This window comes from Leptonychotes weddellii, chromosome 7, assembly GCF_054177405.1.
Source record: "Leptonychotes weddellii isolate Sample4059 chromosome 7, ASM5417740v2, whole genome shotgun sequence".
Lineage (NCBI taxonomy): Eukaryota > Metazoa > Chordata > Mammalia > Carnivora > Phocidae > Leptonychotes > Leptonychotes weddellii.
The window spans coordinates 24,022,085-24,035,468 of NC_138375.1; the positions used below are offsets into that span (position 1 = coordinate 24,022,085).

The 13,384-nt window shown below is 35.9% G+C and overlaps 1 protein-coding gene and 1 long non-coding RNA gene across 2 annotated transcripts; both read right to left on the bottom strand.

Moving 5' to 3' along the window:
• Nucleotides 1-867: 867 nt before the first annotated feature.
• LOC145722546 (uncharacterized) lies at nt 868-12,560 on the bottom strand. Its single transcript, XR_014146877.1, has 3 exons — nt 12,106-12,560; nt 7,933-8,011; nt 868-1,186 (listed from the first exon to the last, which is right to left on the bottom strand). It is a non-coding gene; the product is annotated as an uncharacterized LOC145722546 (long non-coding RNA).
• LOC102737377 (thymosin beta-4-like) lies at nt 10,212-11,257 on the bottom strand. Its single transcript, XM_081825970.1, has one exon. It carries the CDS (start codon nt 10,744-10,746, stop codon nt 10,612-10,614), a length of 135 nt encoding a protein of 44 aa, XP_081682096.1. The 5' UTR covers nt 10,747-11,257; the 3' UTR covers nt 10,212-10,611.
• Nucleotides 12,561-13,384: the final 824 nt, after the last annotated feature.

Below are 13,384 nucleotides of genomic sequence, written 5' to 3' on the forward strand. Positions count from 1 at the left end.
TGTGGATTATTTATGTTCACACAACTGTAGGTCTTTTGTGCATCTGCAGGCAGGATGACATCCCTATCACCTACCTCCTTGAGTCATTACCCTCCCACCAGTGCACAAAGAATAGAGAGGGAAATTTAGGGAAAATCTCTTCAATATCTAGAGATGGCTCTGATTATAGGACCCACAGACACTAATATGCTTCAATAAGAAACATGAATCTTGAAGCAAATACTAATGAAAACAATCTAGGATTCCAAGTTACAATTAAACATGTTTAAGCTTCAGTTATAATCACCATGGAGATTTTAATTCTCTATTGCAAATTAGCTTAGTTAGTGAGGTCCAGTGGGAATGAAAGTCATGCTTTTCAGCACTTTCTAAACCAAATTTGGATTTAATTAATTTCTTGACTGCAGATTATACTAGCAATTTCACAAATTGTACCAAGACAAAGGGCAAACTCATGTAATTAATTCCCCATTATAGAAAACTGTCCAAAAAGCCTAGACATGTGGTCAGAAGCCTTAGGTTGAGATGCAGGTTTCTGGACCTTAGCTATGTGGCCTTGGACAAGTCACTTAATTTTTCTGAGGCTCAGCTGCCTCACCTGTGAAATGAATATTTAAAATATGTTTTGCAGTGGGCGCCTGGGTGGCTCAGTTGGTTAAGCGACTGCCTTCAGCTCAGGTCATGATCCTGGAGTCCCGGGATCGCGTCCCGCATCGGGCTCCCTGCTCAGCGGGGGATCTGCTTCTCCCTCTGATCCCCTTCCCTCTTGTGCTCTCTGTCTCTCATTCTCTCTCTCTCAAATAAATAAATAAAATCTTTAAAAAAAAAAAATATGTTTTGCAGTATTGTTATAAAGATCAAGGTGAGTCACATATATGAAAACACCTGGTAAAGTCTACCCTGCTATCCAATAACTGATATGTAAAAAGAACTGTTATTGAGGAACCAGCTCAATATTAATATTGATATTAATAATTAATATTAATTATCCCAAGATTGAAAAATATCACATCATAAATTGGTATAAAATACTACTCTATGTAAATATTTGTTGAGTTAAAGAAAGAATATAGGAATAAAGTGATATTTTTGTACTTTTAAGCAGATTTCTTTGAAAGTCAACTTACTAGCCCAGTGGTTTCCAAGTGGTGTTTTTATAGAAGCCCAGAGATCTCTGAAGGGGAAGCTACACAGAGCAAATGAGAAGACATGCAGTTAGAGCTCCAAAATTCTCACCTAACTTCAAACAGAGCATCTTCTGGTATAAATAGAGTTTTTAAGGTTGCAAATGTCAAAGCAAACAAATTCAGCTCATTCAGAGTTCCTTTGTTTGTCTCTATACTTGGATCCTAACCAGTGGATTTCTGCCACATCCCAGCATTTCTTTGACATATCTCTTTTAAAATATAAGGGGAAATATCATTGATGTTATAATTCACCAAACATCCTAAATCTCAGACAAGTCTAAATCTGGTCATTGGTGTAAAGAATAAATACCCTGATGTTTCTAAAGACTTTACTTTGATTCAATGGTTGGAGTCAAATACTCTCCGACAGGCTCTGGAAAGACAAGTGAAAGGTCTTTAACTATTATTTCCTGCTTTTCTGGTACCTCTTGTGTGTGTGCACACATGGCCAGTGGGCTGTCTCAGGAGGCCAACTGGAATCGTGGGAGTACTGAATTGGGAGTCAGGAGATTTAAGCTCAGTCATAGCTCTGGAACAAACTCATGATGCAGTCTTTGACAAATCTCTAGATCTCTAAATCTTTTTGAAAAATAGACTAAAGATCTCCTCAGGTCCTATAATTGCAGAAGTTCTATGATCTATGTATAAATGACATGCTTTAAGGGGGTTACTCTGGAATAAGCCCATAGAGGAACATACCTGTTGTAAGATTTAATTTTGATTTATCTCATACACTGTACAGGATATAAAATATACTAAGACTTCATGAGCAATATAGAAATACTCTGATGACCGGCTCACAGGTTTATCATGATGGCTACAGCTTACTGTGCTGGAAGAACTTTCCTTGGAATATAAAACACAACAGCTTAACATCTTCTTATAGACTTGTTCAGAATGGTTTTGTTTCTTTAACAAAATCCTGGCTCCATTAAAAGAAATTATAGGGACTCATAGATGTTTCTATTAAAAAGATTGAATGTTACTGTATGTCAACTTGAAAATAAACAAATGTTTAAAAAATGGAAAAAAAAAAGAAATTATAGGGTAGTGGCTTGTTAACTACAGAAGTGGGGAGCTATAGAGACTCAAGAATACTATTTCTTTTTAAACTGATGTACAGGCTTTCATTAAAAATAAAACAGCATGGAAGATTTATGAAAATACACAGATTTACTTATTCTTCTCAAGGGCAATGAACCCAAACCAAATGCTATAATCATAAATGAAGATCCTGCTTTGCTCTGTGCTTTATCTTAGCCCTAAAGAAAACTTTCATCTATTTATATTCAGTCTGCTCCTATCATTTTGTTTATTTAGACTTACATGCAACAGTATTTTGCCTACTTATCACTACCAATGCTTACAACTCCTTTTTAAAAGCCAAATTGATGTCAGAAACCCGAATTTCATCCATTTGTTAATCTTTTGGTACCACATTCTGGGAGGTCAGTATCTGGTCATGGTCTTCAGTTTCATATGATATGCAATATTTGTATCTCGTGAATCTGATCTAAATAACCCAGTCTTGGAAATCAATCTAAAGAGGCCATTTTGCTTACAAAAATACTACTTGGCCTACAGAATATGCACTGGTCCGGCACACAGAACTACATTGCCCCTTATCCTCCCCAGTCTCACAGAGCTGCCCATGGAAGAAAGAAATAAGTAGCATTATCTATGAAATATGTTTGAGGCAGTGACATTTTACTACAAAAGAACTGCCTGTCACTATTCTCTATCTTGCATTCTTTGTGTCTTGAAGGTTTTAGGCTCTCCAAGAATTTCCCCTTAAAATTCAGTTGCGTGGAGACAGGGGTAGGGGTTGGGGGTGGGTGGATCATTGTAGCAACTCAAGAGTTGAACTGAAGAATCTGAGAAAAGAAAAACATATGCTGAAGGAAGATGTGTGAAATCACCAAAAATCAACATTGCCTATCTCATAATCTTGCCACCTCATATTATTTATCCCTGCAAAAAATGCAAACCCTTTTGCCTTCAGCAAACACTAGATTTCTAGTTTCAAAAAATAAGCAAAACATCTCCAAATGATAATAGTTGAAGACATGTCTTATTTTCTCCTACTGACTTAGCAATTTTCTGAGATATCAATGAAAAACCATTGTATTTGGCCATTTTGGGAGCTTTCCTCTACACTGGGACAATTAACAATAATTAAGAAAATGTGAATGGTGGCAGATTGTGATCATCCTTTTCCTGATTGTGTTTATCAGAGTGTTTCATTCAGCTCCCACAGTTGGTCCATTAATCCAGTCGTGTTCAAATGGCTTTACAGATAATTACATTCCCAAACTCTCAATTTCCATACATTCTGTTTAGTAAAACTGATCTGCCTGAGAATATGCCTGTAGTGCTCTGTCACAATCTCCTGACTCTTTACAAACGACAGACAGAAGTTTTTACCCACCCAGAATCTTTTACCAGCTCATGGTTTATGACCCACAAATGTCAAAACTTCTGGGACACCAAATGAAGAAACTTTTTCAAATATCTGCATCAGTACTAAGAAAATGAATTATTCTAATGACAGTGTAGCAAAACCTTGCATAAATCGTGTAGTTGTAAATTCTTTGCTTTTGGCAAAATTGGAAGACCAAAATCAACTTGTCAGCTGATAGATCATTAAAATTAATCTTGATGAAAGTTCATCATGTGAATTTTGGCATTTACTACAGAAAAAAAAAATCAAAGAACTGAGTGAATATTTCTATAATTTCACACTAATACTGCTACAACAAACTTCTTCCATTCTCATATATTTATTTGTATGAACAAGATTTATCAGTATTTATGTATTTAAAAATAGAAATAGGGGCATCTGGGTGGCTCAGTGGGTTAAGCATCTGCCTTCAGCTCAGGTCATGATCCCAGGGTCCTGGGATCTAGCCCTGCATCAGGCTCCCTGCTCAGCGGGGAGTTTGCTTATCCCTCTCCCTCTGCCGCTCCCCCCTGCTCATGCTCTCTCTCTCTCTCTTTCATTTGCTCTCTCTCAAATAAATAAATAAAATCTTGAAAAATACAAATAAAATTCATGTCAAATCCTGTTTCATCCAAGCAACAAACAGTGCCCATAGATACATGAACTGGGTGGGAAAAGACATGCCCTATGTATCGTATTAGTAAGGGTATTTCTAATAAAAATTTGCTTTCTTTGTCAATAATTATCAACAATTTTAATATATATTATCTTCTTTTTATTAACCATGCACTGAGAATACTTGTAGTGATAATGCAATCCAGAATAATGTTTTTAAATACTTTGTGCCTTATGGTCACAGGAAATTAGTTTTTAACATTAATTTATTATCATATAATGAATACATATCTTTTTTAAAGGTATATAATAAGTGGTCCATAAACAACATTAAGAATAAGGCTATTGACATTTTGAATTCCGAGAGAAAAATGGAATAAAAATTGAAGTTTTAGGAGAAAGAGATATAAAATTTCCAACTGTTAAGAAGAGCTTATTCCTGCATTTTTAAAACAGATTATTGCATTTTAGTAGAAAATTGCATTTATGTGCCATTGGACACATTCTAAAAAGTGATACAATAGTCTTAATTATGTCAATGTTTACAATACAATGACAATTATATCATTGTAACTATTTCTCTTATAATAAGAATTTTGGATGTCAATTTAAAAATGTGCAAGGAGATTTATAGTTTTTCAAAATTGTTAGAAGAGCAAAGTTGCTTGACACTACTGCATTTGCCAATAGTGAGGTAATTTTGTGGCACATTGAGCAGGTTATAAGCAAGTTTGGAAAGCACAATATGCCCTGAAGGCTCAGAAGGCCCACTGGAACCATCTGCTCTTCTACCATCCAAAATGCCCGGATATACTCAGTGGTCTCTCTGGTATCTGTAAATTGTATGTGATTTCTCTTCCAAATACTTAATTTACATTTTCACTCTGTTATCAAAGGATGGACAGTGTTTCACTAAATCTTACCTGAAATTAATTACTCATTTTAATTTTTAAGCAATGTCATCATCACTAACAATGTGTCATTTGGAGATGGGAGTTCTTAGATGGAACAGGACACTCTCCCAGGAGTCCCTAGTCCCAGTTTAGCCACTACCAGCTAAATGAATCTAGGCTATTCTGGTAAACTCTGCAATCTCAGTCTTTCAAACTGTAAAAGGAAGAAAATATTTGTTTTTCTACATCACTGGGTTTTTGTAAGAAAAGATGTGTTACTTCTTGCCAGTCTGCTAAAATCTATATAAAACTGAAGTTATTTTCATTATTATTATTATTTGACCAAAAATGATTACTGATTATTTACTATGCCTCTAGCACTATGCCAGACACTACTGGGAAACAGAATTTCCATCCTTAAAGAGCTTCCAAACTAGTTGGAGGACATGAGAGTGAGAAGGACGTTGGTATAATAAGGATAAAATAACATATGATAAAAAGCAATAGTGTTGGTTTGACATTCCTCTTGCTCATTTTGTTATTCAATAAGAGAGGACATTCCCTGGCTACCACTGACCAACCACTAGAGAACACATCCCATGAACTTAAGACTATGTTTTCTGCTTTTCAGCATAAATATGAACTATAAGAAAAAGAGAGCTAGCTATGTGCTCTCTTATCATCTCAACTTCCCCCAAATTAAAGGGACTTAAATATAAAGCAAAGGTTTTTTTTCAGTTTATGCATATATTTATATATTATTTTGAAGCTTTGGGCTTTTACTTAAGAGAAAATTCAATGAAAATGTGACACTATTTACAGAAGGTGGTACCCTAAAATAAAAAACATAAAACACAATGAAATTTGCTCCGTTTATTGATTCAACACATCTTTAATGAACAGTGGAAAATACTGGAGAATATCACAGAGCAAGTCTCTACCCTCATGGAGTTAATATTCTAGTGGGACAGGAGAAACAAAACACGTAAACAAAAAATAAGTTACTTCCATTTAGAGAGTGACATGGAAGTGGGTGAGATACAAAGGTCTAAGAAAAGAGTCAACAGGCATAGAGACCCAATATCAAGTTCAAAAGGCTTCAACCAGAAATATACTCAGTATATCCAAATCATCGAGAAATGTGGCTGAAGCATAAGGACAGAATAGTGGGAAATGAGGTCATAGAAGAAGCTTGGGCCAGATCAAGTAGACTTTTGTAGGCTGAGGTATAGAGTTAGACTTTTATTCTAAGTGCACTGGGAAGCCATTGGAATATTTTAAGCAAGAAAATGATATTACTTGGCATATGTTTTTAAAATATCATTCTGGCAGATTTGTTGATATGGAAATGGGTGAGAATATTCTGATCAATATGTCCTAAAAAACAAACAAACAAAAAAACAGCCTCAACAAAAGAGGTCAAGAGGAAAGATGGGAGAGAGGATGGAGTAAGGAATGAGACACCAAGAGAAATGACTGAGGTAGAATACAATGTCAGTCCAATCCACCGTGCCATTATAAAAGCAGTTTGTCCTTAGAAATGGATCTTCCTTTTCTTACTTCTTTCTCCCCCTTACTCTAGATTCCTGAGGTACTCCCAATGACCTTATTTGTCTTCTAGCTGTCCAAATGTCCCCACTACTCATATCTAATGTGCCAAATTAATCAACTATTTCTTCTCTGAGCCCCATAAAAAAAAAAAGTTTATTCTCTCAATGAAGTTTTCTTCAGCAAGGTGTTAAAAGGAAAGGACTCTGATTTTACTAACACTAAAATGACAGTCCTCTAACAACTCCAAGTATCTATGCATCTTAAAAGCTTGTTAAAATACATGAATAGCAATTGAGAAAGTTTACATAACTATGTAAGGGATTTTTTTTAAGATTTTCATTTATTTTTTTGAGAGAGTGAGAAGGCCGGGGGCGGGGGGGCGGGGGTGGTCCGGGGTGTGGGGGTGGGAAGCAGAGGCAGAGGGAGAAGCTGGCTCCCTGCTGAGCAAAGGGCCTGATGTGGGACTTGATCCCAGGACCCTGGGATTATGACCTGAGCCCAAGGCAGATGCTTAACTGACTGAGCCACCCAGGCGCCCCTATGTAATGAATTTTAAGAATGGCAGTAATAGCAAGAATGTGATGAGGGGCACTCTCTCTCTATAATCCACCTCTATCTATTATAGTATCTAGCATAGGGCTTAATATATAGATATTTAGGAGAGAATGAATTAATACATTTTATACAATGTATTGATTTATTGAAGAATAAGAACACCTGTTCTCCTTATAATGTGATTATTTCAGTATATTTCTCTGCTTTTAGTTCCAGAAAACAGAAAAATGTAGTTAAAGAAATTACACTGTTCTACCAAAAAAGAAAGCTATTAATGCCTGACTACCTCACCTAAGGAAAAGTTCAACTAACACTATTCTATGCCATTGATAGCCGAACTTAGTGACTCAATAAATCATAAGTTTAAAATGTAAAGCAAATTATAATGCTAGTAATTTTTAAGACATGAAGAGATAAATAAGGAGAGGGAGTTAGGTTGAAAAAATTTTAAGTCAGCATAGTGATGTCTCAAGTGCAAAGTACTATGGGGAAAGGAAAAGATACTCCAAATTCATTTGGAGATTAACTGTATATTTAGACAGCCCTGATCATCTTGCAGTGACCTATTCAGCAGCACTTACATTCTGAGAGGCACATGGATTCACATAACTACTTATCAGCCAATTCCTTTCATAATTATAGACTGAGACCAGACACTTGTTATTCCTACCAAGATGCTTTAAGTAATCACCTGGTGCAAATCAATAGGAGACATTAGCTCACATTTGGAAGTGTTTCCAAAATAATCACTCCTCATTTTTCAGTATCATCTGGGAAGAAAGAAAGCCACATAAATTTTGGTACACCTGATACTTACATTTTAATGCTAAAACATGTTCTATTTATTTTCTAATATAGTAAAACATTTGACTGCTCTCCAACAGAGGACATGGTCATAAATGGAGCTTTTCTTGATTCAAATCATGACTACAAATATAATTCATTTTACTGTAACATCCTCAATGATGAAGTATGAAGTATGATTTCCTCCTGTACTCATTACCCCAAATACCTTTTCCTCTCATTTGACAGTAGCTATGAAGAGCAGACCTTCCTTTTTACCACCATCTAATTTGCTGTTTTTAGTTACCAATAAATTAGGAAATCATGTTATCACTGATCATTTTTATGAGAAAGTCATCATAAATTCAAACCAGTATTCTTCTTAAAAAAAATTCAAACCAGTATTTCCAATTCAAATATATAACTACAGAGCTTTTTTACTTCTTTGATTTTATGTTTTTATCACTTTATCTTATACTAAAAATACTGATTTAGTAATGACATTAACGTATTTATTAGTGTTATCTTACTATATATTATACACACGTACACACACATATATAAAGGTTGGTTCAAAATAACAGTACTTGGGCGCCTGGGTGGCTCAGTCAGTTAAGCATCTGCCTTAGGCTCAGGCCATGATCCAGGGGTCCTGGGATCGAGCCCTGGGTCAGGCTCCCTGCTAAGCAGGGAATCTGCTTCTCCCTCTGCCCCTCCCCCCCCACTTTTGCTCTCTCTCTCTCAAATAAATAAATAAAAATTTTTAAAAGGCAGTTTAAATTTTTTTTTGCAGTTTGTTTTGGCCATAGGACATATCCCACTAGCAGTGCGTAGTCAAATTATTGTTTTAAAATTACTTGAAATCAATGTGACTAAGCCAGCAATGCAAAAGTAGGTACATTATGTTTCATTTTACTTGTGATTTTAGGGACTTTTTTCTTTAATTCTGTCTTGTAATTACATACAACATTTCAGTGGTTAGGCTGAGTTCGATCTATGAAACCATGTATATTCGGAGGTTTCTAGTTTCTATCCCTACTATCTCTAATCTCTTCCTTCCTTCCCACTAAACATTTTTATTAATTTCTGGTTTATCCTTCCATTTTTCTTTATTCTTTTCTTAAACTTTATTTTCAAATAATTTTCAGTTTTCAGAAAAGTTGCAAAGATAGCAGAGAGAGGTCTATATGCCCTTCATCGAGCTTTCCCCAATGTTGACATCTCACATAACCATGCATTTGTCAAAAATGAGAAATTAACACTGGCACAACTCTAACAACTAAATTACAGACTTTTACTCATATTTCACTAGTTTTTCCATTAACATCCTCTTTCTGTTCCAGGACCTAATCTAGGATATCTCATTTCATTTAGGTCATTTTTATAAAAGTAAGGTAGTTAGAATATATTTTTATTATACATTTATTTATATACCTCTTTCTTAGATAAAAGGGAATACTATACACATTTGTCCTCTTTTTCTTTTTTCTTTTATTTTTTTTTAAGATTTTATTTATTTATTTGACAGAGAGAGACACAGTAAGAGAGGGAACACAAGCAGGGGGAGTGGGAGAGGGAGAAGCAGGCTTCCCGCCGAGCAGGGAGCCCGATGCGGGACTCGATCCCAGGACCCTGGGATCATGACCTGAGCCAAAGGTAGACGCTTAATGACTGAGCCACCCAGGTGCCCTTTCTTTTTCTTTTTTAAATTAACAGTATATCCTGAAAGTTATTCCACAGTAGTATATATAACTATTCTTCATTCCTTTTTATACTAGTTTGTATTCTATTGTATAGATATGCTATAGTTTAATGTCATCTATACACAAAGATTTTAGCTGTTCAATAATAAACTTAATCACTGTGGTGAACTTTTTTGAATAAAATGGTAAATTACTAAAAAACAGTCATGTCCAGAGCCTAATGATTAAAAACCCTAAGTGTAAGTGATCACATGACTAAACCTTAAAAAGAAGTTGATACAACAAACATCACTATTGAATAAGTACAAATAACACGTTTTAACTTTTTTCTTTTACTGCACATGGATCTCTTCTTAGAATAATGTTTCTAAATCCATAAAATAAAATGCATAAAGTTAAAAATAAAACCAATTATAATGAAATACACTTATCAAATCACTAAATTTGTGAAATAGTAATATGTGTGCATCTTTTTTTTCCCAGGTTTTAGAACTTTTTATTGCATATTAAAAAAATTGTGCATTCCAATAATTAAAATCATTTGAACAAAAAAAAAGGGCACTCTGATTAAACTGCATTTTACAGCCTGCAGGACACCCCGGACCAGCCTGGTTTTTACTCTCGATTTCACTGTCGTCCCACCCAGCTTCTTCCTTCACCAACATGCAAGTTCTTTTCCTTCCCTGCCAGCCAGACAGGCAGATGGGAGAGGCAGGCGCCTTCGTTGTCAGTAGTTCTCGATTCTTTGATGTGAAAAGGGGCAGCACAGTCATTTAAACTTGATCCCACCACTTTGCATCTTACAAAGTTAAACAGCTAAAAGAAGGAAAATAAGAAGGCAATGCTTGTGGAATGTACAGTGCATACTGGCGGCGTGCACCTCACTACGATTCGCCTGCTTGCTTCTCCTGTTCAATCGTTTCTTTTGAAGGCAGTGGATTTTTCTCTTGCGTTTCTGACTTCTTCAATTTTGACTTATCGAATTTCTCAATCTCAGCCGTATCAGGTTTGTCAGACATGGTTGCAGAGGAAGCGGAGCGAGGTGCGTGTTCAAGTTAAGTCCGGTCTGTTCAGTGGCTGCTGCCGAATCTATGTGTGCATCTTTATTGATGCATTCAATAAGAAGATCTAGTAGCAGTTTAATAACTATCAGTTCAAAGTAATCATGAATATAAATCATGTTTCAAACTTTCTGTAAATTTTATAATGTGACATGAAAATATTGTTATTCCTATTGTTGACAAAGTCTCATATTGGTATTGCCATTATTGCTGTGGTTTGTAGCTTACATTTTTAATTGAAGGAAACATAAAATTTCAGTTAAAGGTTAATGAAAATAAAGACATAATTGTTCCTCATTCAAGTTCACAGAACCTCCTTTTCTCCCCATAGACCCCAAGTTACAAACCTCTGCCTTAATGTCAAGAAAGAGCAGTGAAAGAAAATACTACCTAGGTATTTTGCTAGTTTGCTAGTTTAAGAAAAGCAGGAAATTACTGTTTATTGAACATCCATTATTTTTTAGGAAAGATAGATGAGGGTTTATATATATATAGGTATGGCCATTAATTTCTGTTATATATGTGTGTATATATGTATGTATATGTATATGTATGTGTATGTATATATGTATGTACAAACATATATATAATAAAGTTGAATCCCCACAAAACCCAATGAGTCTAAAAGAAGTTTAGTAACTTTTCCATTAGTAAGGACAGAGTCAGAAATCAAGGTTTATATGATGTCCACTATCTCATGAAGCCTTATATAGCAACATACCAGGAGTATTTGCCCTTTAACAGAGAAAGTCTACAGGAAACTGTTAGAAAGAAAAGGAGGAGAGGGAGAAAGAATTGCTCTAGTGGTAAAATTTCAGATATGAGAAATGATCCAGAAAGGATATTCTTCTGGGTTCATTCCTTTCTTAAAATCCTTCAGATCACTTTGCTATTTTATATATGTGTGAGATCAGCCTCACACACTATCTTTGATTATCTTCCATGAGAGTGCCTTCTCTATTGCCAACACTCTCTGAATATTTTAATTAAAGGAATGAAATACATATAGAACAATAAGGTAGCTTTTAAAGATCTCTCTTAGTAATCACTGCCGTGTTTTAGTCACATTAGGTTGTTCCTTACCACCATGTTAGAGTAAGGTTGTATATTTAGAGCTCAGAGATCCCAAATGGTGAAACTTGAAAAGCTGGCATTCTGTAAGACAGGACTGGATACACAGTGAGTATTGGAATGCAGGCAGGTGATTAATCTCTCCTGGCTATAGCTGATTCAGCACACACTCGATCTCATAGGCACAGTCACATGTCTACTCACGGCTCATGTTCCAGAAGTGAATGCCTGACATGCACATCTCACCTGAGATATCCAACTGGTGCAGTACTGGATGATACGGCATCAGCGTTATCAAGAAATATCCACATATCCTCTTTAAAGCTAGTTTACTAAACTAACGCTACTAATCCATTAGGTTATAAGCACCAAAAATTCTGAAAAACCCTATAGTCTTCATTTTTTTATGACTTACAACACTATTTTAGCAGCCAAAATGTTTGCATAATAGGTGTTTTGCAGACAGCTTCATTTCATATTTGAATTTTTTAAGTCCATGAGGTGCTTAGCATGGGAAAAAAATTTTTCTGTCCCAGGCTGATTATGTATCCAAACTGAACTATAGCCTGTTGACTTCAGCCTTTGCTTACAAAAGGGATAAAACTCTAGGGGAAAAAGCCAAGTTCTGTCCACTGGCCAAGTCAAAACAAGTAGTCTCCAGAGCTAGTCATCACAGAAAGTCTGTCTGCCAAATGCTTCACACTGTTTTCTTTGGCTGCTGTTCATAGCTTGAGTTTGTTCCAGGACACATGGCCTCATGTCAGTAGCTCACCCTACCACTCACTAACCTTCTGCACAAATCACCTCCTCTACTTCATCAGCATTATACTTCCTTGTCCCCTGTGGTAGATTGTTTGCAGGAATGACCACAATTCCTCCCATCTCATATGCCCTTTTGTAGTGTAACTTTGCCCCTCCTCCCATCAAGAGATGGAATCTATTTCCCTTCTGCTTGAATCTAGGCTGGCCCTGTGACTTGCTTTGACCAGCAGAATGCAGTAGAAGTAATACCATGTGACTTCAAAGACAAGGCCTTCAGAGGCCTTACAGTTTTCATATTTCTCTCTCTTGGAACACTGAGACTACCATACATTAAAGAAGTCCAATCTCACCAAATGGAGGACAAGAGGTCACTTGAAGGAGGACCAAGGTGCCCCAGCTTATTGCTAACATCAATTGCCAGAGGTATTAGGGAGGAGATCTTGGGCCTCCAGCCCCAATCAAGTCATCATAAAAAGGCAATCATGTGATCCCAGTCAAGACCAGCAGAAAAACCATCCAGATTACCAATCCAGAGAATTTTGAGAAATAATTAATAGTTGTGGTTTTAAACTACTAAGTTTTGGGGTGGTGTGTTCACAGCAATAAATAACTGAAAAACTCTCTTTAGCAATCCTTCCTCAGCAACAGTCATCCAGCATCAATCTTTTGTTCAACAGGAAGAAAATCTCAGTCCTTATCAATACTTTTTTTTCACATAATGGTTGCTTTTCATGCCAAGTTATGGACAATCCAAAAATAGGGT